The sequence below is a fragment of the Halteromyces radiatus genome (genome assembly GCF_025201355.1).
Source record: "Halteromyces radiatus strain CBS 162.75 chromosome Unknown BX664scaffold_6, whole genome shotgun sequence".
Taxonomy (NCBI): Eukaryota; Fungi; Mucoromycota; class Mucoromycetes; order Mucorales; family Cunninghamellaceae; genus Halteromyces; species Halteromyces radiatus.
In genome coordinates, this window is record NW_026251692.1 from 486,901 (window position 1) to 511,252 (window position 24,352).

The 24,352-nt window shown below is 34.5% G+C and overlaps 9 protein-coding genes across 9 annotated transcripts; 3 read left to right on the forward strand and 6 right to left on the reverse strand.

The window, feature by feature from the left end:
- Positions 1-94: 94 nt before the first annotated feature.
- BX664DRAFT_337422 (uncharacterized protein) lies at positions 95-4,957 on the forward strand. Its single transcript, XM_051546230.1, has 11 exons — positions 95-513; positions 592-975; positions 1,122-1,167; positions 1,268-1,363; positions 1,449-1,798; positions 1,885-2,278; positions 2,357-3,052; positions 3,167-3,298; positions 3,375-3,581; positions 3,643-3,929; positions 3,997-4,957. Exons 1-11 carry the CDS (start codon positions 388-390, stop codon positions 4,543-4,545), a joined length of 3,267 nt encoding a protein of 1,088 aa, XP_051398038.1. The 5' UTR covers positions 95-387; the 3' UTR covers positions 4,546-4,957.
- Positions 4,958-5,097: 140 nt separating this feature from the next.
- BX664DRAFT_337424 (uncharacterized protein) lies at positions 5,098-5,735 on the reverse strand. Its single transcript, XM_051546231.1, has one exon. It carries the CDS (start codon positions 5,665-5,667, stop codon positions 5,155-5,157), a length of 513 nt encoding a protein of 170 aa, XP_051398039.1. The 5' UTR covers positions 5,668-5,735; the 3' UTR covers positions 5,098-5,154.
- Positions 5,736-5,987: 252 nt separating this feature from the next.
- On the reverse strand, positions 5,988-7,479 carry BX664DRAFT_337425 (ankyrin repeat-containing domain protein). Its single transcript, XM_051546232.1, has 2 exons — positions 6,185-7,479; positions 5,988-6,088 (listed from the first exon to the last, which is right to left on the reverse strand). The coding sequence occupies exon 1, from the start codon at positions 7,413-7,415 to the stop codon at positions 6,294-6,296; it is 1,122 nt and encodes a 373-aa protein (XP_051398040.1). The 5' UTR covers positions 7,416-7,479; the 3' UTR covers positions 5,988-6,088; positions 6,185-6,293.
- An 895-nt stretch (positions 7,480-8,374) lies between these two features.
- On the forward strand, positions 8,375-10,476 carry BX664DRAFT_316172 (uncharacterized protein; the record flags this gene model as incomplete). Its single annotated transcript, XM_051542712.1, has 4 exons — positions 8,375-8,590; positions 8,655-9,604; positions 9,857-10,223; positions 10,300-10,476. 4 exons carry the CDS (start codon positions 8,375-8,377, stop codon positions 10,474-10,476), a joined length of 1,710 nt encoding a protein of 569 aa, XP_051398041.1.
- Positions 10,477-10,974: 498 nt separating this feature from the next.
- Positions 10,975-12,376, reverse strand: BX664DRAFT_169766 (uncharacterized protein). Its single transcript, XM_051539980.1, has 3 exons — positions 12,217-12,376; positions 11,912-12,155; positions 10,975-11,814 (listed from the first exon to the last, which is right to left on the reverse strand). The coding sequence occupies exons 2-3, from the start codon at positions 12,140-12,142 to the stop codon at positions 11,170-11,172; spliced, it is 876 nt and encodes a 291-aa protein (XP_051398042.1). The 5' UTR covers positions 12,143-12,155; positions 12,217-12,376; the 3' UTR covers positions 10,975-11,169.
- Positions 12,377-12,547: 171 nt separating this feature from the next.
- BX664DRAFT_337431 (alkaline-phosphatase-like protein) lies at positions 12,548-14,695 on the forward strand. The gene is made up of 6 exons (XM_051546233.1): positions 12,548-12,848; positions 12,937-13,177; positions 13,236-13,279; positions 13,342-13,503; positions 13,566-13,898; positions 13,972-14,695. Exons 1-6 carry the CDS (start codon positions 12,642-12,644, stop codon positions 14,587-14,589), a joined length of 1,605 nt encoding a protein of 534 aa, XP_051398043.1. The 5' UTR covers positions 12,548-12,641; the 3' UTR covers positions 14,590-14,695.
- Positions 14,696-15,018: 323 nt separating this feature from the next.
- Positions 15,019-15,593, reverse strand: BX664DRAFT_375148 (uncharacterized protein). Its single transcript, XM_051548711.1, has one exon. The coding sequence runs from the start codon at positions 15,568-15,570 to the stop codon at positions 15,094-15,096; it is 477 nt and encodes a 158-aa protein (XP_051398044.1). The 5' UTR covers positions 15,571-15,593; the 3' UTR covers positions 15,019-15,093.
- A 4,495-nt stretch (positions 15,594-20,088) lies between these two features.
- BX664DRAFT_351419 (uncharacterized protein) lies at positions 20,089-20,613 on the reverse strand (the record flags this gene model as incomplete). The annotated part of the gene is made up of 1 exon (XM_051547657.1): positions 20,089-20,613. The coding sequence occupies one exon, from the start codon at positions 20,611-20,613 to the stop codon at positions 20,089-20,091; it is 525 nt and encodes a 174-aa protein (XP_051398045.1).
- Positions 20,614-21,336: 723 nt separating this feature from the next.
- Positions 21,337-22,606, reverse strand: BX664DRAFT_360474 (uncharacterized protein). The gene is made up of 2 exons (XM_051548159.1): positions 22,301-22,606; positions 21,337-21,746 (listed from the first exon to the last, which is right to left on the reverse strand). The coding sequence occupies exons 1-2, from the start codon at positions 22,542-22,544 to the stop codon at positions 21,700-21,702; spliced, it is 291 nt and encodes a 96-aa protein (XP_051398046.1). The 5' UTR covers positions 22,545-22,606; the 3' UTR covers positions 21,337-21,699.
- Positions 22,607-24,352: the final 1,746 nt, after the last annotated feature.

Sequence of the window (24,352 nt, forward strand, 5' to 3'; positions counted from 1 at the left end):
AGTGATACACTGAGTTTGAATTCTTGATCAATAAGTGTAAGTGAGTATTTTTTTTTTATTTTTTCCCCTTTTCTTTTCACTCCATTCATCTTTCCTCCTTTCTTCACACTTTTTTTTTTATTATTATTTTCTTTTCACTTCCTTCCTTTTGTTTACTCCATGTATTGAACACACTTCACCTATATATATAAATACATTTTTTTTGACCATATTGTCCTTTTAGTATCTTCTTTTTACTATTCACTTTTTTTTTTGTGTATATCCTTTATATTGTCTCTTTTATTTTTTTTACCCCAGTTCCATCTATTCTTACTCTCGTTCAATACATCTTTTTTTTTTCTCCTTATTTTATCTATTTCACGTCATTTACGCAAACCATATTACAAAATGCAAACGACTAATACTACACAAACAACAACTTCTCTTTATTGTAACGCTTGTCAACAACCTTTGGAAGGTGAATTAGTACGTGCTTTGGATGGTACTTTTCATTTAGGTTGTTTCAATTGTTTGGTAAAATAATAATAATAAAAAATAATAATACTTCTTTATATATATATATATATTGACTCTATTTTATTATTTAAATAGGATTGTCATGAACCAGTAGCTTCCATGTTCTTTCCTATTGAAACAGCAGATGGCTCTCAACAACCTCTTTGTGAACGTGATTACTTTCGAAGGTTGAACCTTGTATGTGATCACTGTGGCGATGCTTTGAAAGGGTCTTATATTACCGCGGTCGACAAAAAATTCCATCTCGAACATTTCTGTTGTTGTACTTGTGGTGAAGTCTTTGGTCCTGAAGATTCTTATTACGAATATAATAATAATGTATATTGTCATTATCATTATTCTGTCAAATTTGCTATTACATGTACTGGTTGTCAAACTGCCATTCTAAAACAATTTGTGGAATTGAATCGAAACAATGTAGATGAACACTGGCATCCTGAATGTTATATGATTCACAAGGTAAAAAAAAAAAAAAAAGAAAAAAAAGAAAAAGAAGATTATATATATATATATATATATATATATATTATATGTATGATTATTATTCTCACTTCATTTTATTATTATTAATATTGTTATAATTATTATTATTATTATAATTATAGTTTTGGAATGTCAAACTAGCAAAACCTTCAAATCAACTAGGCAATGGTAAATAATCGATCAAGTCGATACATTTTTATTTTTATACATGCAATGTATAATATTTATTTATATCTTTTTTTTTTTATATTTATATTATTATATTTAGATCTCAGTCATTTGACTGCCACTGAACTCAGGGACGCTCAAACTGCAATGGAAGAAAAAGTATATAGAATCTGGACTGTTCTATCGGCATTTGAAGGTTATTAAACAAATTCACCTAAAATAGCTCTTATTGATGGTCTTTTTTTTTTTTTTTTTTTTTTTTTTTTTTCTATTTTACATAGATTCATCAGCCGCTTGTATCTCTGATATGCTGGTTCATGTATCTGAAGGAAGTTATGGTGAAGGTGTTCGAATGGCTGATTATTTTATCACTCATGTCGATGTTCTGTTTTGTGCTATTGATGAATTAGCTACTCACTATTCAGAATCAATGAAAGAAGAATTACTTTATGATCGTGAAGCTCGAATGTTATGTAAAAAGGTCACCAACTTTTTTGCTCTCTTGTCTCATACCCAAGTTGGTGGTTTACGAAGGATTGGTATTACACAAGATCTTTTATCATTGGTCACAGGCTTAGCCCAGTATCTCAAGGTCCTTATTCGTCTTGGTCTCACTGGTGCACTGAAATTGGTAATTATCACCCATTCTGTCTTCTTTTTTTTTTTTTTATTGTTCTTTTTTTTTTTTAATTTTAATTTATTTTCTCTTTATTTTAGGAAAATGCAAATGATGTGAAATCCGCAGCTATCAGTCGTTTCCTTAGTCAGCTAGTGAAACTTGCAAATGGTCGCCAACACAACGATTTATCCGAATACTCTGTCTCTTCGGATCTCTGTCAAACCTGTCGATCTGTTTGTGATAATCAATGTTATCGATTCCAGTCATATCGTTGGCATGATCATTGTTTTGCTTGCTCTCAATGCTGTGCATTACTTGGCGACGATTATCAAGGTTCTTTTATACAATTGGATGATTTGACTTTATACTGCAATCACTGTGGTAACAAGGATACAATGTCTCAAGGTTTTGAACGTATCACCAAATTACAACAGTTCTCCTTTCTCTTAAGGGTTGCATTGAAACGACTATATCAACTTTTGGATGTACAAGGTAAAGTAAAAAAAAAAAAAAAAAAAGAAAAAGAAAAAGAAAAATCATATTTAAATTTGCCTTCCTTTCTTCTTATAGATGTTTCCAAGGTATCATATGATGGTTCATTCAATAAACAGCTTTCATCTAGCATCACCAAAGAAAGTGGACATCCAACCATCAATACCAAACATTTACCATCCATTCCGGAACCACCAGAAAAGAATGCAATCCATCTTGGCGATATAAAACGTACAAAATCAACCCATATGAATCGAAATATCAGCAGTTCCCAGCGTATTGCCAAGCGATCAACATTAATGGAAACACCTAGTCCAACTTCAGCCTATATTACTAGCCAGCCGGATACCAATGATCACTCTGGAAGTCTCTTGATTGATATCCACGCTAAAAACAGTAATCTTCAAAAAGATAATTCAAATGACTCTGCATTGACGACTAGTCCCACAACCTTACAATCATCACTGAATGCTCTTGATCTGAATAATAAAGATGCCTTACTTGCGAAACCACCAACCAATTTACCTCAGCGACCTTCTCAAGATTATGTCAAGACAATGCCGAAAGCTAAATTTTATTACTTTGCCGAATTGGGATCGTTGGATCATTATATGTTGAAGCATATTGCTGTATTATATTTGGAAGAATTATTGAAGGATTACATTTCTTTGGAAGAACTGGCTGATTTGATTGATGACAAGAAGAATTCGACACTTTGGGGTAAATTTGTGACAAGTTTGAAAACCGGTGGCAACAAAAAGACCCACGCAAAAGGTAAGAAACCAATATATCTGTATATATATATATATATTAATAGATGAACTAGGATTTAACTCTTTTTTATTTTATTTTATTATTTATTTATTGATACAAATGGACAAAAAACAGAAGGAACATTTGGCGTGCCTTTGGAAGTATTAGTCGAAAAGAATGGAGTCGATTCCAATTTGGGTGCTAGTCCTACTCGTGTCCGAATTCCATCTATTATAGAAGAAACCATCTTTGCAATGAAACAAATGGGTAAATTATCAATAGAATATGTAAAACAATATCTCATTTTAAAAAATACTTTGTATTTTTTTATTATTATTATTAGATGTATCGGTGGAAGGTATATTCCGAAAGAATGGGAATATTCGTCATCTCAAGGATATGATTGAAAACATTGACAAGAATCCTAATGATATCAACCTTATGAATGAAAACGCAATCCAGCTGGCTGCCTTGATCAAGAAATTCCTACGTGAAATGCCTGAACCTCTATTAACTTTCAAGCTACATCGATTATTTACCACTATTCAAAGTAAGGATGTGATTAAAAGATAGTTGAATGATACTGATTATTATTATTATTATTTCATTAGAATTGGAAAAAGAAGCGGATCGAAAACGAGCAATGCATCTGACATGCTGTCTTTTACCGAAATGTAATCGTGATACCATGGAAGTATTATTCCTATTTATTCGTTGGGTATCAACATTTGCTCATACTGAAAATGATGGTGGTAACAAAATGGATCTACTCAACTTGGCAACAATGATAGCACCCAATCTACTTTATTCCAAAAGTAAGGACCCAATCAAGGATGAATCTTTTGGTGTGATTGAAGCTGTCTTTTTACTATTACAACATCAAGAGGAATTTGCTACAGTAAGTGGAAATATTAAAAATATAAAATTTATTTTTCATTTTTATAATATATATATTTATTATATAGGTACCTGAAGATTTTGTCCCCATGTTAGAAAATCTTAGTTATGGTGAAGGAGATATGGATTTGAATGTACGACATATATTGAAAAAGTGTGAAGTAGTGATGAAAATGGCAAGAAATCAGGCTGGACGATCTGAACATACGCCGGCTCCACCACTATTACCTAGACAACATTCATCACCAGCAGCAGTACCAACATCATCAAGCACATCCAATTCACCACCTTCTACACCAAATCCATCCTCAACAGCAGCAGTAGTGGCCCATGTGACAGACCCATACCCAGCAGTGATCGATGGACATAATTCTTCTTCAACTCTTTTTGATCCACCATCTTCTTTCCCTCATTCTGCAACTTACTCAATGTCTTCATCACCTATTGATATGGTTCATCCCAAGCAACAATCGGAAACATCAACATCGTCATCAGTGTCATCGTCATCTACTTCTCCTCCATTGCCACCAGTGACTCCTCAGCTTTTACTTCGATCTCAATCCTCTTCTCAATTTGATACCAATGATAGTCTTCGGAAACCCTCCTTACTTGTATAGTTTAGTTTGGAACAATCTCTCTTTCTTTTTTTTTCCTTTATATTTTTCCTTTATTATTATTATTATTTCTTATTATTATTTCTTATTATTATTCTTATTATTATCTCATTCACTCCACCGTCTTCTCTCAATTGGTATCGTTTTTTTTTATCTTTATCTCACTTTTTATATATATATATTCTTATTCCTTATACTATTTTTTATTACTATATTCTTATATTATCCCATTTTCCATCCTATATCTCCAATAAAAAGATGCTTTTCATTATTCCAGTTGATTCAAATGTTGTCAATGCATTCGTTTGGACGGCGACTCAAACCATTCAAGAACAAAAGGATTGTCTCGTTTGAACAAAAAAAGGTCCATTCAACTATGATTGTCTTGTGAACTATACATACACACACACACACACACACACACGCACAATATATATATATATATATATATATATATATATATAGTATTATTAGTCCTCTTTTTTAAAAAAGCCTCATTTCATCCTTCCAAATATATATGCATATATTTTATAAAATAAAATTGACAGAAAGAGATGGATTATATAAAGTCATTTGTTTATTAATAAAAAAAAAAAAGTAGAATCATTTAAACTAAACAGAGGGATGAATGATATTCTGTAATTGGTCTTCATTGTTGATCAACACTTCTAATATTGGCATCATATTGCTGATATCATGTCCGGAAGCTGCCCAGAGGTAATCACGCAGTGTATGTAGTCGTTGAAGCGCACTGTATCGAGCGGATAGTCTTTTGCAAGGCATCTGTTGATTGGCAATGACTTCTTCTTTGGCTTCAATGAGTAAGGTGGATAAAGGAAGGGGGAGTGTATACATTTCTTCGGATAAATCATATCGGATCAAATATTCCGCCATATCTGGACATGTCAAAAGGACAAAGAGCGATGACTGTTGCGATGGTTTACCTGGTGTGATTGTCTTCCTACTACTTATACTATTCATACTCTCGATGGTCGGACTGGGTGAATGTGACTCGAGACGATCCAATGGTGGCGATTGGGCTTTGATTTGTCGATCCAAGGACATGGCTAAATCATCTTCAGCATTCAAATATATTGTAGGTATTTCTTGTTGTTTAGATGCCATTATAGGAATGTACTATAGGTATACGGATATGCGAAAATACAATTTACAAAATAAAAAATAAAAAAAAAAAGGAAAACGAAAGAAAAAAAAGGAATATTCTTCTTTCTTTTTTTTTTTTTAATGCGGAATCTGAAACGTAGCCTTACAAATAAAAAGTGGGCATATTTTTGAATTAGTTTTTTTTTTTTTTTTTTTTTTTTTTTTTTTTTTTTTTTGCCATCTGTCAAAAATCTTGACATTTGACCATTTCTCACACTTTGACCAAGACCTTCTTCTCTTTTTTTATATCAAAAATCAATAAAAGATTGTATAATCATGTTGGCCACTCTTAAGAAATCAATCATCTTAAGTTTTATATTTATTATTTTATTATCAAGCAATCATCCAACTTATATTTATATTATTTACTGATCATCATCAAGTAAGTGTGATCATTATCAAGAAATCTATATTTGGAATCAAGTATCAAATCATCTTATACTTATTTTGTTCTTTTTTTTTTTTTTTTTTATAAAAGAACTGGTGCTCACTACAATCAATCATCATTGATATTATTATTTTTATAATATCATCCATCTATTATACAAGTCAATCATCCACCAGGTAACAAAAAAAAAACCCAACATTTATTTTGTTAATAGTGATATCATACGTTCAAGAAATTTGGGTTTTTTATCTATGTTATCGTCACTGAACTGACTATAGTCATCATTGTCATTATTGTGTTGTGGTTCTCTTCTTCTGATGGATAATATGGATAATCGCTTATGTGTGGTTCCTATTTCTGTATCATCTCTAATGGTGGTGAATAATGTTTCCAATAAAGTGATTATTTTCTGGCAAACATGGGGTTTTTTCTGTTGTTGTTGTTGTACAAGTCGAAGGGCATAGTTCAATTCGGTACGGGTCAAGATAGGATTCAGTTGGTCCATAGCGGTTGAAGAATGTAATAACCAATCCAGGCAATCCAGTCGTAGATATTTGGCAGCTTGCAAGATGATGGAACCAGGATGGGTACGACGAGTGATAGGATCCAAGAAATCTCCTCGAAGATGCAATGGACTGTGGGCGATTTGAATCAAGTAGGCAAGGGCTTCGACATGATCTCCATTAGCCAATAAACCGAATAGAGGGGTTTTACGTGATGAATCGACTAGGCTCACATCTGCACCATGTTGGATCAACAATTCTAGGACAGGCAATAAAGATGATTGACAAAACCGGGTGGCGTAATGTAATGGGGTCCAACCATCACCATCTCGACCATTGACATGAGCTCCATGGGCAAGTAACAAGGCAAGACAATCACGTGGTGCTTGACAATGTAAAGGGATCGTATGAAGTGCTTGTACATTGTAGACATTGCGTGCACAAGGATCGGCTCCGTGGGTTAACAACAAATCGAGTACAGCATAGGGTTCGGGTGCATGACTGACAGCAAGATGAAGCAAGGTACATTCGGTTTTTGGATCTCTTTTATTTAACATGGCAACTGGGTCGGGACTCTGGCGAATATAGTAGGTCAAAGTGGCGATATCTCCCTGTTCTGCAGCTGTCCAAATGGAAATGGTGGGGACTGTGATGACGACAGCATCTTCTTCTTTTTGTTTGGTCCTCAATGGTAATGTGATGGGTGGTATTGGTTTTGACTTTACTTCAAGTTTAGGATGTGATGGTGCTGGTGGACTAATGGCTGTAATAGAAATGGATGATCGTGGTGATGAATTATTAAGTTGTAGATGTGACATATCGACAATAGTTGTATCCTTATTAGTATGTTTATCATTTTTTTGATGATCATCATGATTGAATAAAGTTGTTTGTTCTGATGATAATCTTATATTATTATTTTTAGTATTTCGATCATGAACTAGAGAAAAGTTTTGTGATAATAAAGTTGGCATGTTTATATATAAAGAAGAAGATAAAAAAAAAAAAAAAAGAAAAAGAAAAGAAATTTAGTATCTGGCTGGATCAAAATCATCAACTTTAGGAAAAACCAAGCAACAAAGTCTCATACAATTGTCAAAAAGAAATACCCGGTTGAAATCATGACTTCTTAATAAGTTGTTTGTTGAATCATATACCTGCAAGTGAAAATAGTTTTCGAACCATCATAGTGGGAGAATTTGTTTGTGATTTTGTTATAGGTACTATGGCATCTTCTATAATAGTATCCATTCTATTTTGTTTGTATAATCAATCAAAAAAAAAAAAAAAAAAAAGAGAGAAAAAAAAATGAAAAAAAATGAACATATTTATAAAAAAAAAAACCCTTTCATTTCCCCTTTTCAATAAACTTTTTTTATTCTGTAAGTAAAAAAGGACATTCCAATTCCCCCTCTTTTGGATTCCCCAAATGACCAACGGAGTTCCTTTTTTTTTGGTCTTCTTTTTTGGCAGTTTAGCAAAAATAGAAAAAATAGCTTTTTTTTTTTTTTTTGATGTGAAAATCGTATTAAGCTGAGCCCTTTTGGTTTTTTATTTTTCCACTCTCTTTTTCCCTCTTTTTTTCCCCTTCTTCCAACATTTTTTTTTTTTATATTATATTATTTGTTATTATTATTAGTTTTATTAGTTTTATTATATATATATCTATACATATATAAAAGAGGTTCTTGGAACCTTTTCGTTTTGCCACTATCCTGCAAGCAATTCCTTTCCTTATCGTTTAGTTTATACATATATTTAATTCAATAACTCCATCATGACAACCAATGTATCAACATTTCCTATTACACCACTATCAACAAACGAAGAAATATCTACCATTTTTGTAGTTGGTTTTCCTGAAGATATGCTAGAACGTGAATTCCAAAACATGTTTATTTTTTCTCCTGGATTTGAAGCCGCCACTTTGAAATTACCAAGTAAAGATCAGGAAGATGATATGATGCCAAATAATAATATGCGAAAGCAAATTGTAAGTTAGATGATTCATCACTATTATCGTTAAAGTAATTAATTTTTTTTTTTTTTTTGATTAGATTGGATTTGCCAAGTTTCGGACTCGTATGGAAGCTTTAGAAGCCAGAGATATTATTAGTGGTCGAAAAGTGGATGCTGAAAAAGGGTCAGTACTCAAGGCTGAAATGGCAAAGAAGAATCTGCATACAAAAAGAGGATTATCTCAAGAATCTCTTCAACATCCAACTCAGGTCATTTCTCCTCCAATGAATCCAACTTCGTATTCTTCTGTATTACAACAACAACCAACACAATCTACTGCATTAACAACAACAGGTCGATTTCCTTCTACTTTAAAACATCATTCAACATATGAAGCTTTTTATTCAGTTCCTTCCTCAACAAACTTGGATTCATTCTCTCCTACTACCTCTCCACCTCTCATCAATACATCAACATTCAGTGATCCTGGTCTGTTTTCCTCTGTCCATCCTATCTCGTCTTTTGATCTACGTGCAACATCCGTCGGTGATATTTTCAATACAACTTCCAACCTTTCCTCCTCTTCCTCATCATCATCATCGTCATCCGGTTTCCCTGGCTCTGCATACAATCCTGCACGTCGGTTCTCCTCAAAACATGTGTTTGAAATGAACAAGGATCAATCTTACTTATCTAAATCAATCCCGGCAGATCATCACTTTTTTTCACCTCCATCTGATGGTATGACTCATCCAACCACTTCCTTCACTTTACACCAGCAACAACAACAATTCTTCAGTCAGACAAACGGAATCTCTTCTTCAACATCATCCTCATCGTCAGGATTACATCCTTTCTCTTCTCTACCTACATCATCATCCAATAATGGAACTATAATCAACAATAACAATTTATTCAGTACTTATAGTATCAATGGATTGACTAGCGTCTTGGAAGAAAGCGATAAAATTTCACCAGCCGCCTCTCATGCAAGTTTAAATGTCGACAAGGAACAACTTGAAACATCATGCCAACCACCACAAAACCAGTCAAAGTCAGCATCATCATCAACATCATTGTCAGCATCCGCATCGCAATCATCATCGTCATCATCATCATCACCATCATCATCATGTTCGTCATCCTCATCCTCTTCGATACCAGCAGTAACAACAATTGTCGATCCAGTAAATGAACTCAACCATCGAGTGAATGAATTAGCCATTGATACAAATCCCATGATGACGACTAATCAAATATCTTCTTCCAACAATAACAGCAATAACCATAACAACAATAGCATTTCATCTCCACCTTTTATGCCAACTCAACCAACAGTCATCTTAAATAACAACAATGGATTTCGGAATTTCGGTACTGGTATGATGATTGGTAGTACGAATCCTGCCGATCAGAATCCACCATGCAACACACTCTATGTAGGAAATTTACCACCCAATACCAATGAAGATGAACTCAAGCAAATGTTTTCCAAATGTCTTGGTTACAAACGATTATCCTTTCGACAAAAATCGAATGGCCCTATGTGTTTTGTTGAATTTGTCGATGTAGCATGTGCTACTCAAGCATTACAAGACCTATATGGAAATCCTCTTAGCAATTCGATCAAAGGTGGTATTCGATTATCTTTTAGTAAGAATCCTTTGGTAAGATCATAAAAAAAAAAAAAAAAAAGAAAGAAAGAGAAATCATTGATTTTTTTTTAAAAAAAAATTCTATTAGGGTGTTCGTCAACAACCATTATCTTCTATGAATTGTAACAATAACAATGCATCGGGATCTTCTATGATGGCCACTAGTCCTCCTCTTTCTTCTGGTATACTTGGTTATAATGGATTTCCTCCATCCATGAATTATCCTCGGCGTGAAAGCATGACGTTTGATCCTCAACTCTCCTGATTCATCCTTATGTATTTGATCATTACTATTGATATTTTGATTATCATTGTCTATTATTATCAATTTTTTTTATTAGTATTAGTATATTTATCATCATCATCATCATTGTTATTATTATTCTATTATTATCATTATTATTTTATTATCATTATTTTATTATCATCTTATTCTCCCCCCCTTTTTATTATCTTATTACTTATTCTTTTTATTTAGTATCTTATTTTCTTATCCCTTCATTCTTTTCATCTCTTCCCCTCTTTTTTTCTCCCCTTTACTCAAAAAAAAAGAATAACCTTCTCCGTATAACAATACCTCATACAAATCACACGCACATACACACATATATACTTCAAACGCACACACATATATTTATATTATGAACCATTTATTCACATCGTATGTTCAAAATTTTATTCATGATGTTCGCCTTTTATTTTTTTTTCAGAAGATCGTTTTTCCAAATAAAATCCATCTTTGAAAACCAACAAAAAAAAATGTCTTTTATTATAAATGTTTCATCATAAAGAGGCTAGAAAAGGAAAGAAGGAAAGAATAGGAATCAAGAAAGGGGAAATGGAATAAATAGTACATCAAGATGATCAGAAAAACTATCCTAAAAGGTTTAGTCTATCGACCAAAAAGAAGGTCAGATAACCAAATAAAAGAAAAAAGACCTATAGGGATATACCAAGGTCATGATACCGTTGACGTTTTGCTCTTGTTGGTGAGTTTGGCCTGCATATTGTTTTTCAAAGTAACATGATACCGATGACAATAAGAATCCAAGATAGAATCAAGCCAAGACCATAGTTGTAAAGGAGAAGATGGACCAAGTTCCAATTGATAATCCAAAAAGTAGAGGAATTCCATTTCCATCAAGCATAACTGAGCTGTCGATAGATTTATGCTCCAACTAGGACCCATTTTTCCTAAGAGTTGTGCTGCATCCTCTTCAGACGCCCTTTCATCCTCGTTGTTCTTGTTGTCACTATTAGTGTCATGGTAGCTCGTTGACGATGATGATGATGATGATGGATTATCGGGAGTAATGATGTTTGCGATAGTAGGAGGCATAGGTTGATCTGAAGAGTATGACGATTGTAATTTTTCAGAGGTGGATGATAATGATGATGAATTCCATGATAATTCCCATGGAATCACTCTTGGATGATGGAGAGGCCTTTGTCGATTGTTGTTTTTGTTGGAAGGATGTGATAATGATGATTCATATGTAACCGTTGATTTCAAATTCGCATGAATGTATTTTGCTGCCACCAAATAGGCTACTAATACCAATCGTTGGCCAACTTGATAACTGTATGAGAATATATTGAATTTCTATATTAAAAAAAAAAGTTGAGTTCAAACTGTGTAACCGATAGAAAAGACAAAAAAAAAAAAAAAAAAAAAAAAAAAAAAAAGAGATGATCCTTACTTGTTTGAATCTTTGCAAATAATAAAGGGCACAGATCATCGTTGTGGCAGGGCACACTACCGGAATACTGGATTTATTCATACAATACAATTTGATGGCATCGCATACTGAGGCTGACGGATGATGCATGACTGTACGATCCATGACAGAATACAAAAAGGCAATCGTTCTTGATAGGATAGGTTCTTCTTCCGTTTTATCATGAGGGATTTCATCAGTACAACATAACATGGCTTTAGAGATTCTTTCTAATAAAAGAAGAGTTATAAGTCATTCGTACCTTTTATTCGCTCCTTACTACTTACCGATGAGTTGAGCCGACATGGGTTCTAGTTGACGGGAATGTATCATATGTAACAAATAGACAGCATGCATGGTACTATAGTCGCCATATGTCTTTGTTGCGATAGAAGAATCTGTTTCCAACATAAAGTCCAATTGTTCAAATGAATGAGTAAAAAAAAAAAAGAAAAAAAAAGAAAAAAAGAAACAGGAAAAAGGGAAAAACGGGCATGGATATAACCAAATTTGACTGGAACGGTTCAATTCATTTAACCGATGTTTTTCTTCTCCGCCTTTTTTTTTCTCTTTTTTTGGTCTGGCACTCAAAATGTCTCCTGAGAGACAAGAGTAAAAAAAAAAAAAAAAAAAAAAGTTGTCTTCGCTTTTTTCACTTTCTTTATCAAGTCAATCTCCAACAATTCAAAGAGTGAAAAAAAACGTCAATATAATGAACAATGAAGTTGTAGCTTTACATAACTTACCACCAGTTACTTCCGATACCGATATTACTCATACCACTAAGCCTTATCATCATGAAGAAGACGAAGAAAACCGATTATTAAGTGACGAAGACACCTATGATGATGATGATTATGACAATGATGATCAACAAAACTATATACCCACTAACTATACCTGTCCATCTATGCTCTGGGTAAAATAGACAAACTATGATTCATTATTGACATTATGTTAATTATTTCTCTTTCTCTCTCTCTTTTTTTTTCTTTCTTTCTTTATAGCGAAACCGAACCATACGTTATATCATGATTGGTGTTTTTATTGCCTTTAGTTTCCTACTATTTCGAATCACTTTAGCTCTAGTGGCTCATAAATATGGACATGAACATTATAGTCGCCCTGTTGAAAGACTTTATCACAATGGATCTGAATATTATGCATCTACGGTCATTTTGATCTCTTTGGATGGTTTTAAACCTGCTTATCTTGATCTGGGTATTACACCAAATTTAATTCAACTAGGTAAGGAAATCTCATAGAAACAAAACTATTATTTAATTAATCATCACGATCATTTTAGCCAACGAAGGTATACAAGCAAACTATATGTATCCATCCTTTCCTGTAAGTTAAATCCATATGTCAATTGTCTTTTCTAATCAATTTTTTTTTTTTTTTTTTTGTAGACACTTACTTTTCCTAATCATTGGACTCTGGTGACTGGTATGTACCCAGAATCACATGGTATTGTAGCAAATGACTTTTATGATCCTACTATGGAACAAACCTTTCAACATTACAACAAATCATCAAATACGGATCCTCACTGGTGGCAAGCGGCTGAACCTGTAAGTGACAATAATAAGGGAATTAGGGAGTCAACGTTTTACAAAACTTAATTTTGATTTAGATTTGGGTGACGGCGAACAACTTTAATCGAATATCGGCATCCATTATGTGGCCAGGATCAGGAGCAATCCCACCGACTTATTTATATCCTTTCAATGCGACAACTTCTCCAAGCGAGGTGGCCGACTTGACTTTGGAATTATTAGATATGCCTTATAACAAACGACCACAATTCATATCAGCATACATACATCAAGTAGATTCAGCTGGACATGCTTTTGGACCTAATGATGATGCGATAAAAACATCTATTCGACAAGCAGATCACGCTATAGGCAAACTCTTGGAAGGACTTAAGCAACGACATATTGATGAACATGCTCATATAGTGGTGGTATGTTCGCCTACCTTTTTTTTTTTGTATTTCCTTGCTGACCTTTTTTTTTTTTTTTATGTATCTATTTCAGGTGAGTGATCATGGTATGGCAAAGACGGACAATTATATTTATTACGACGATATCTTATCAACAACCTCACTCTCTTATTTGCGACATCGAGAAGCATGGCCATTGCTTGATCTTCGACCTCTAGATGATACACCTCCCAACGCTACTCATCAAATCTATGGCGAACTCGCTTCATATGCTAAACAATATCCTGATGATGCTCATTATCAAGTCTATCTCAAGGAAGATGTACCAACACAATATCATTATAACAACAACGAACGCATATCGCCTATTGTCACGATCCCTGATCCTGGATATGCTTTTGTTAATCACGACGATACTGATCCATCCTCTGGTGTATCTCATCAACCAATTGGCATGCATGGTTATGACCTTTTTCATTCTGATATGCTGGCTATCTTTATGGCAAAAGGACCTAAAATCAATCGTTGGTTCCCAGTACAAAAGACACCTACTATCGCTACTTCCGTCACCTCCTTCAAGAAACGCATCCTCGCTCCCTTCCACAACGTCGAAGTCTATGAATTCTTGACCGAGCTGCTCAACATCAACGGTAACCCCAACAATGGCACTCTACATGGAAAATTAGTGTTAGCTTCTTCTATTTCTTCGTGATTACCCTACTTTCTATATATCCTTTCTCCCTATCACTCAACTTTTGTTTTTTAGTTTATATATCCTATTCTCAATAAAATTGAATCATTGCTAGATGTTCTTCAGATTTTTTTTTTTGACTTGATCGTTTTAATTCCAAAAGGGGGTACATTGATGATCAACCTTTGATAGTCATCATTCATGAAAACTATTATCCATCATCATCTGTCAATCATTTGTTAATCACCTTCTATCACCAAAGAAGTTAAAAAAAAAATCCTTCTAATCAATTTAATCCTCTTTTTTGCACAAACAAAATAGACGTTAACAATTCTTTGATTTTGAAAACTCCAAAGCCCCATTCTTTTTTTTTTTTTTAAAAAAAATATATTATATATTGCCATAGGAAGAGTGGGATATAGGTAATAAATTAAAGGTAATAGTTTAGCACCAAAGGAAAAAAAAGGGAGACAAAGAAAGAGTGCATATTTCCAAACAGTCATTGATCCTCATCCATAGTTAAATTTAGCCAGTAGCGCTACCTGCAACATCTCCACTTAATTGTCCACCAAGGCCATTAGCATTACCAGCCAGAGCACCAGTGACGCCGCCAAGATTACCAGTCAGACCACCAGTGACGCCGCCAAGAGCACCACCAAGACCACCACCAGTGCCGCCGCCAAGGTTACCAGTAAGACCGCCAGTAAGGGCACCAGCAACAGGAAGACCAGAAACAGGATCATTGGTGCCCCCACTAGTAACGGAGTTTCCTCCCGAAGAATTTTGTTGTCTAGCACGAATACCGGCGTTCGCTTCACCATCGACATCAGTCGTAATAGGATCATTGGTTCCATCAGTATTATCAGGGGTGGTATCCGATTTACCTTTAACTGGGGCACAGGAGACAGCACAGACAAGAAGAGCGATAGTGATGAATGATTTGGAGACCATGATGATTATTTGATGGAAAGAAAAAAGAAAAAAAATAGACAGGATGTCCATTTCTCTGCAACTTTATAGAAAAAAAAAAAGAGCTTTGCGATGATTGCTTGGTAGAATGCATCTCCTCCTTTTTTTTTTGGTACGATAGGAGATGATACAGAAAACATTTGGAAGGACGTCTTTTCTCGTTTCTGCATCATGTCTTTGTAATGATTGAGCTATTCGCATGATTTATACGATGATGATCATCCAATTACAATAATAATATCGATAAAAGAAATTGATGGGAACACAAATAAATTCATCTCATCGTTTTGAATCATGTTTTTTTTTCTTTTTAAAGAGAAGAAAGGGGGTGTTAGAGTTTACATAGCATTGAGTTTTTTCCGTGGCTGCATTGCTTCTACATGACACGGGTAGATGCAGAAAAGATGATGCCTTTACCCCTGTACGACCTTGAGCAAATGATATGCCTAGTAGAACGAGGACGCACAGTAGACAAAAAAAAAAGAAAGAAAGAAAGAAAGAAAAGAGCGTTTGTACTTCGCTATTCATGACGACAAGAAAAAAAAAACGGGTGAACTAACGAGATATCTAGAAAATTATCAGAGGCATTTCAATCACCTTTACACTTCATCATTCTATCGCAAAAGTTTATCGAAGTAGTCCCTAGGTTGTGTCCAGGCTGAAGATGAGATCGACTTAAACTGAGGAGTTTGAACATTTCAGTGACAAAAACCACAGCATCTCTCAGTCTGCCATTTTTCTTTTCTTTCTTTTTCTTTTCTGTTATTTTCATCCCCTGATTACTTTTTTGGTCTGCCTTGATTGAAACCTCATTAACTTTTTTTTTTGAACAATTGCATGACTTGTTACCAACATCTTTTTCTAGTCATATTGGTGTGTCAATCAACGCATGAAAGGTAATGTCAGGCAGGGACATCTCCACAAAAACAGAAAGTTGAATTGAATTGTATAGTAACTGGTTTTTATGACTCTTTCCTTTTGTGTAGATCCTTTTGGAGATCGGTTTTAAAAAAGCATGGTATTCTATTCTCTGTTTTCTGTAAGTCACCAGTTTGCTTCTCTATTTTTCTGTATAGTTTGATTTAACTATTTTTTTTTTTTTTTTTTTTTTTTGCTTCGTCTTTTGTCCAGAGTGCTTTGGTCCATTTCTTTTTCTTAGTCCCTCTTTATCAATTTTTTGACTGCCTCTATACTTCCTCTTCTGATTTTTCATCGAGATATTGTCTAATGCTGCCATTATCTCTTTGACTTCCTCTGAACTGACCTGCGTTGATGATCGTTTGATATATTTTACTTTTTTTTTGTTACTGGCATAGTTATGGGAATAGGACAGGACGAGATGACTATTGGATCATGTGGACAGATAAATAGGGACCAATCTGGCGAATATACAATAGAATCATCTAGCTAGGTGCACGACTAATGGTAGACGGGACTGGATCAATAACAAGATGGCTCTACAACAAGGTTCGACTAGACGAGGAAAGAAGATCAATTACATAAATGTCTTTTTTTGGTGGATCTCTTTGTTTCTCTCTCATCTGATGCTTCTTATGGACAGCTAGCGTTAGTCTTATCAGACCTTATATTATATATAGTATATTCTTTCTTTATATCCTTATTTAATAAAAGTACACGCGTATTGTCTTATTACTGTCATCCTTCTCTTATTGATATTATCATGATCGCAACATTCTTAAGCAGTTATCAGCAGTCATCATTACAGGAAGTATTACTTATCTATATCAGTATCATTAAAGTGTCTGATATGAGCATCAGCGCCTCTGCCTCCTTTCATAATCATCGCCATTCGTTTGGAAAACCATAAAATCGAATTTTATTTTATATTTTTAAGAATTTCTGAATTTTACACATTGATGTCCTCCAGTCATGTGAGGAAGACAGTGATGTCTTGCACATTTACAACCTATCTGAGGATCACATTTTTGCCCTGTACAATCAATAGCTGCAATTGCTACTGATTAATAATTAACAAATATTATTCAACCATGGAAAGCATCTTCTTTTTTTTTTTTTTTTTCTAACAGGGACATTCGCTCATATCAGCGCTACTTTTCTCAGGAGTATTTGTCTCCAGATTTGGCTTACCTTTAGGCAATGCACTGGAGACAGCACAGACAAGTAGAGCGACGATGATGAATGGTTTGGAGACCATGACTTATTTGTTTTTTGGATGAAAAGAAAAGGAAGGTTTATTTTTCTACTTATTTATAAAAAAAAAAGAATTTTATAACCATCAGTATGCAGATAATATCCCCTATCTTTTTGTAGGATAGGAGGCAATACAATACCTAGATACCTCTTCAAAGAAAACCTATCACCTCTCTCGCCTCTTTGGCATTTCTCAACGTGCGATGATCGACTATTTGCATGATTCATACGATAATGATGATGATGATAATGATGATGATGACGATGATGATGATGATGATGACGATGATGATGATGATGATGATGATGATGATGATGATGATGATGATGATGATGATGATGATGATGATGATGATGATGATGATGATGATGATGATGATGATGATGATGATGATGATGATGATGATGATGATGATGATGATGATGATGATGATGATGATGATGATGATGATGATGATGATGATGATGATGATGATGATGATGATGATGATGATGATGATGATGATGATGATGATGATGATGATGATGATGATGATGATGATGATGATGATGATGATGATGATGATAAAGAAACTAATGGGAACATAGACAAGTTCATTTCTTATCATTTTTCCTGCTTTAAAAAAATGGGGCGGGGGACAGATTTCCATAGGCAATGGGCAATAAGGTTTTCCATGATTGCATTGCTTTTAAATGGCATGGATATATGCAGAGAAGACGCTGTCTTCGACGCTATATGGTCTTTAGTAAACGGTACACCTTGGAGAATGAGAGCGAGCAGTAAATAAAAAAGGAGGGATTTATATTTCGCTGTGCATAATATAAAACAAAGGCATGAACGAAAATGACATTTAGAGACTCATCTCAGGCCATTGTAGTCACTCTAAGACTTCATCACGCTAGACCGAAGATTTACCAAAGTAATCCTAGATAATGTCAGTCTTTTATGCCCAAGAGGTATCTTTGATCGAATCTTTGATAAAATCGCCTCGCACCACCAATAATAGGACTGATATGAGGCCAATTGGGGAGTTTGAACTCTAGCTATGAAAAGTATAAAATTCTTTGCATATTTTTTTCTTCTCTTCTCTTTTCTTTTTCATTCCTCATTACTTTTTTTTTTTTTTGATTCACCTTACTTGGAACGTCATTCATCTTCTTTCTCTTTGGACAGTTGCGTGGCATGTTAGTTAGTGGCTTCTTTCATTGCCATTCTGTTGTATAGTCGTTATATAGTCAACGCGTGAAAGGTAATGTCAAAAGACAACAGAAAGTATTGATGGAAAGGTAATACTAATCAATTTTTATGATTGCTTATCTCATTGTAGGTCGGTTGTGAAAGGAAATGATGTCCTATTGTATTTGTTTTTGGTATGTTACTTTTTTTCTTTCTCTTATTTTCTGCGTAGTTTGACTAACAAACTTTTTTTTTCTTTTTTCTTTTTGATACAGACCGCTTTGTTGCTCGTTTCTTTTTCTTCTCCCTCTGTCTCCTATGTTTGTACCGTCATTGTCTTATTTGCCTTCTGTATCTTCTTTTTTACTCTTTTATATCTATTTTATGTGAATAGAATACAAATAGGTGACGACGCAACTGGATCATATGAATGGATACGTCTTAGGATCAATTGGATGAATATAAATAAAATAGGATCGACTATTTATACAATTGGATCAACCAACGAAACGCAGAACTGGATCAATAGAATACTACAGGAGCAATAAAATGGGTTTGCAACTGGATTCGACTGGACAAGAAAAGAAGATAAATTATACAAATGTCCTTTTTTTTTATGGATCCCTCTCTCACACAGACATACAACTGGATCTTATCGTAGTGCTTCTCTTATGGGTGGTTAGGGTTAATCTTAGTCATGTTTACATTCTATATAGTATATACTCTTTTTATATTCTTCTTTAATAAAGTTATAATTATGATCTCTTGCCACCGTTACCATTGTTTTATTGCCATTATCAAGATCTCAATATTCTTAATAGTTGTCAACAAATCTTCATCGAAGGAATTATCATCCCTCAACCGTACCTCAATCATCGTCAACCAGTGTCATCAAGAATCTTTTAAACTGACCAAAGAAACTTAATATTTTATCGCAAATAGTGAAGTAAAATATTTCCATAATCAATCATATCATCTTTCACGCCAAGCGAACAAAATAAACTTTAATAGCTCTTTGATTTTGAAAAACTCCAACAAAAGGTGGCATAAGGTTTTTTATTTATTATATATTGTGATAGGAAGAAAAGGATATACATAAGAAACTAAGGATCATGGTTTGATACAAAAAAAAAAAAAAAAAAAAAAAGAAGAAGAAGAATTGGGTGTACCAAAACAGGATTTATTTTCGTTCCTAGACAAGTTTAGCCATTAAATCCACCAAGGGCGCCACCGTCTTTTGCGCCTTTTCCGCTTTTTCCTCCATCAGTAAGTTCACCAAAGAGAGCGTCAAGATCAACGGCGTTTCCAGCGTTTCCTCCATCTTTTTTTCCACCAAGGACGCCACCGCCTTTACTGCCTTTTCCGCTTTTTCCGCCTTTTCCTCCACCAGCGAATCCACCAAGGAGGCCGCCAGGATCAACGCCGTTTCCAGTTTTTCCTCCATCTTTTTGTCCACCAAGGACGCCACCGCCTTTACCGGCTGCTCCGCCTTTTCCGTCTTTTTTGCCTGTCCCCCCGCCTTTTTCTCCACCACTGGGAAGACCTTGTCTAGCATAAATGCCATCGCGCTTGTCCATTTTTCCATTAGCGCCATTCGTAACAGGATGATTGATTCCCTTCATAGCAGTGTTATCAGGAGTAATATCGGCATTTGGCTCATTATTAACTGGGACACTGGAGACAGCACAGACAAGAAGAGCAAGAGTGATGAATGATTTGGAGACCATGATGATGATTTATTTGTATGTTGAAAAGAGGAAGAAATTGGACATTCCAATTTTCTGTATTTTTATAGAAAAAAAAAAAACAAGTTTACGATGATCACTAGGTAAACAATCCTCCTTTTTTTTGAGGCAGTATAGTAAAACGGAAACCATTCCTTCGGAACCCTATGATACATCACCTCCACCATATCTTTACGTGGATAATCGGATTTTTCACATGATCTATACGATGGTAGTAATGATGAACTACTTTCAATAATAATGATGATAAAGGAAACTGATGCATGTGTAGATAAACTTATCTCTCATTGTTACTATTTTTTTTTTTAAAAAAAAAGAAGGGGGGATAGGATTTATATTGCCAATGAACAATGAGTTTTTTTTCCATGGCTGCATCATCTTCACATGCAAGGGGTAGTGAAGGCGAACACTAAACAAAAAAGGAAGGATCTGTGTTTCGCTGTCCATAATGATAAAAACCAAGGAAGTGAACAAAGCATCTAGAAACTCATCCCAGAAATTTCACTCACTCTTGAACTTCATCACGCTAGACTGAAGATTTTCCAAAGTAATTCCAGGTAATATCAATCCTTATGCCCAAGATATATTTTTGATCGATTCTTTGATAAAATCGCTCACAACTTCAGCTGAGGAGTTTTAACTCCAAAGCTATAAAAATCATGGAATTTTTTTCTTCTGCTCTTATTTTTCTCTTTCCTTTTCATTCCTCATTACGTTTTTGATCTACCTTGATTGGAACCTTATTCATCTTCTTCATTCTCTTTGAACGTTTACATAGTATGTTACCAGCGTCTTCTTCCATTGTTATCTGGTTTGTAGTCAACACATGAAAGGTAATGTCAAGAGACAACAGAAAGTGTTGAATTGCAACAGCGATACTAATCACTTTTTATGATTGTTTGAGACCTCCTATATATATCTATAGATATACCCCCATATTATGTGAATAGAATACAACCAGGTAGCGATACAACTGGATCATATTATTGGTTACAAAGAAGGGTCAATTGGATGAATATACAACAGGATCAGCTATCTTGATATACAACTGAAGGAATTAGGTATGGATCAATAGGATAATACAGGACTGACAAAAGTGTTTGCTACAGGTTCGACTAGACAACAAAAGAAGGGTCAATTGTACAAAGGTCTTTTTTTTTTTTGGTGTGTCTCTCTCTGTCATATGGATCCTATCGTAGTGATTCTCTTATGGGTGGTTAGGGTTAATATTAGCCCTGTTTACATTCTATATAGTATATATTCTTTTTATATTCTTCTTTAATAAAGTTATACTAGTGTCATCATTGTTTTATTGCCATTATCAAGATCTCAATATTCTTCATAGTCATCAACAAATCATCTTTCAGGCCAAAGCAGGCAAACTAAAGTTAACAATTCTTTGACTGTGTAAACTATAGCAAAGCGCCAGAACTTGTTTTGTCTTAAAAAAAATATATTATTTATTGAAATAAGGGAGCGATCAAGGTAAGAAGTTAAGGATTATGGTTTGCCACCCTCCGTTGTCCAAAAAAAAAAAAAAAAAAAAAAAAAATTAGGGAACAATGGAAAAGTGGATATTTGATTGATTCTCGTTCACAGTTAAACTTAGCCAGGAAAACCACCAGCATAGCGGCATCGATGGCCTAGTTATTGGAAAGAATATTATTACCAGAAAGAATACCATGACTTTCATTGTCGAAAGAAAAAGGTGAAAAGTTGTTCACATAAGGATCTACCTGAGGATCGACCTCGACAGAAGCTAATTGTCTGGCAAGAATTTGGCCCCGCTTGTTTATTTTACCATCTGCACCATTGGTATTATCAGGAACATCGGCATTTGATTTACCTTTAACTGGGGCACTGGAGACAGCACAGATAAGAAGAGCGAAAGTAATGAATGATTTGGAGACCATGATGTTTTTATTTGATGAAAAGAAAAAGAAATTAGAGGTCCAATGTTTCTACGTTTTTATACAAAAAAAAAAAAAAAAAAAAAAAAGACTAGGTAAAATAACTTTGACGATGATCACTTGGCAAAGTAAACTCCTATTTTTTTTTTTTTATTTTTTTTTTTTTTGCAGGATAGGAAGCGATACTGTAAACAAAAACCAGTCAGAAGAAAGTCTATGTCTTCTCTCGCCACTCCACTGGTTCTTAACAGGTAACGTCCTCGCCACTCCACTGGTTCTTAACCGATACCGTCCTCGCCACTCCACTGGTTCTTAACAGCTAACGTCATCTATTCCTGTTTGAGTCAGGTTTTTTTTTTAAAAAAAAGGCACGATATACACTATGGATTCGGAAGGCAGACGCATTGGGCGAATGAATGCTAAACGGACTGTGCCTGGTTTTTGGTAAAAACTCACGTTGGATGGTGACAGAATACCTTAGGATGATAGTGATGAATCATATGGGTTTTGTGTAAAATCATAAATTGCATAATGAGCGATAATTCTATGAAAAAATCTCGATTCTTTTAGCACTAAAACGGTTCGTGTGATGATGCTCAATCAAAGCGTCTTGATGTGTTCACCTTGACTATTTTCAATTTCCGTCAGACTTCCATGATGAGAGGTACAAATCCAACTCTTTTTTTTTTTTTTTTTTTTTTTTTTTTTTTTTTTTTGTTCTTTCTTTGTATAATGTCTCTCTCTGATACTCAAAACACTATCAAACTCTTCAAAGAATATTTTTATAATGATAATATATTGCGGCATGAGGTAAAAGTGCATTCAACAAAATAAATGATCTAATTAGTAACTTTTTGATTGACGCGAACTTAAATTCACCACTCTCTTATTTTTGACTTTATATGAATTGTATCTAGCTTGATCCAAAACCAAATGAGGTAAGGAAGAAGAAGGAGAAGAAGAAAAAGGACATTAGTAGAAAAGGTAAACTTATCTGCTCGTTGGCATTTTTTTTTTTTCCTTGGCAAGCTTCCAAGTATGAGCGATCTGATTGAATACTGTGAAAAATACCCAAGATTACTTACTCGTACGTGATTGACTACTTTTTTTACTGCGAACATGGGGAAAGAACGTTGGTGAAGTCATTTCTTAATAGGCTAATCATACTATATTTAACTCCATTTTATTTCTGACAGTGCGCGACTCACCCTTGAAATATCTGCAAGATCCAAACGTCCCTATGGTCTTTGTCCACGATTGGTATATATGTAAGTATGAAAATCGTTCAGTGAATCCAAATGCCACGATCTTGGTTACGGACTATGACTTATGAACTTTTCTTCTTTTTGCCAGATATTGCTTCGGAATACATTGATGAAAAAGCAAAACAAATTATTAGATCTTGGGAAGAAGATAACCAGGTAATTGGAAAATAATACAAATAGGGCAGGATAATCTAAGGCACACGTTAATACTTTATATGCTATTATTTCAAATAGAAGAACGAAGATGCAAATTTCCCGATAGATAGTTATGATTCTTTGGTGGATCGATTGTACGAACTATGCCAACACATCTATCTTGCACCCTCCATGCCGTGGCCCGACAATAGTCCTATGGCCTCTCAACAACTAAAACATCGATTGCAGACTACCTTTTACGACATTATTACAACGCTTTTGCCAGCTTCATTCAATACCCTTCAGCAACAATACTATACGCATATCTACAGATCACTTTTTGAAAGCTATTACTACAGGCAACGGAGGACGGTCGTAACAGCTGACGATGATGACTTCAAAGCTGGTGGT

What these genes read in the sequence shown, in the direction of transcription:
- BX664DRAFT_169766 (XM_051539980.1), bottom strand. Translation starts at nt 12,142, where the DNA reads ATGTTATGTTGTACTGATGAAATCCCTCATGATAAAACGGAAGAAGAA. An exon ending in ATTTGCAAAGATTCAAACAA is followed by an intron (nt 11,815 to 11,911) that starts GTAAGGATCATC and finishes TTTTTAATATAG; the next exon opens with AAATTCAATATATTCTCATA.
- BX664DRAFT_360474 (XM_051548159.1), bottom strand. Translation starts at nt 22,544, where the DNA reads ATGGTCTCCAAATCATTCATTACTTTCGCTCTTCTTATCTGTGCTGTC. An exon ending in AAGTCATGGTATTCTTTCTG is followed by an intron (nt 21,747 to 22,300) that starts GTAATAATATTC and finishes TTTGTTGTCTAG; the next exon opens with TCGAACCTGTAGCAAACACT.
- BX664DRAFT_337431 (XM_051546233.1), top strand. Translation starts at nt 12,642, where the DNA reads ATGAACAATGAAGTTGTAGCTTTACATAACTTACCACCAGTTACTTCC. An exon ending in ATATGTATCCATCCTTTCCT is followed by an intron (nt 13,280 to 13,341) that starts GTAAGTTAAATC and finishes TTTTTTTTGTAG; the next exon opens with ACACTTACTTTTCCTAATCA. An exon ending in GGTGGCAAGCGGCTGAACCT is followed by an intron (nt 13,504 to 13,565) that starts GTAAGTGACAAT and finishes ATTTTGATTTAG; the next exon opens with ATTTGGGTGACGGCGAACAA.
- BX664DRAFT_337422 (XM_051546230.1), top strand. Translation starts at nt 388, where the DNA reads ATGCAAACGACTAATACTACACAAACAACAACTTCTCTTTATTGTAAC. An exon ending in AATGTTATATGATTCACAAG is followed by an intron (nt 976 to 1,121) that starts GTAAAAAAAAAA and finishes TTATAATTATAG; the next exon opens with TTTTGGAATGTCAAACTAGC. An exon ending in ATTATTTACCACTATTCAAA is followed by an intron (nt 3,582 to 3,642) that starts GTAAGGATGTGA and finishes TTATTTCATTAG; the next exon opens with AATTGGAAAAAGAAGCGGAT.
- BX664DRAFT_375148 (XM_051548711.1), bottom strand. Translation starts at nt 15,570, where the DNA reads ATGGACATCCTGTCTATTTTTTTTCTTTTTTCTTTCCATCAAATAATC.
- BX664DRAFT_337424 (XM_051546231.1), bottom strand. Translation starts at nt 5,667, where the DNA reads ATGGCATCTAAACAACAAGAAATACCTACAATATATTTGAATGCTGAA.
- BX664DRAFT_337425 (XM_051546232.1), bottom strand. Translation starts at nt 7,415, where the DNA reads ATGTCACATCTACAACTTAATAATTCATCACCACGATCATCCATTTCT.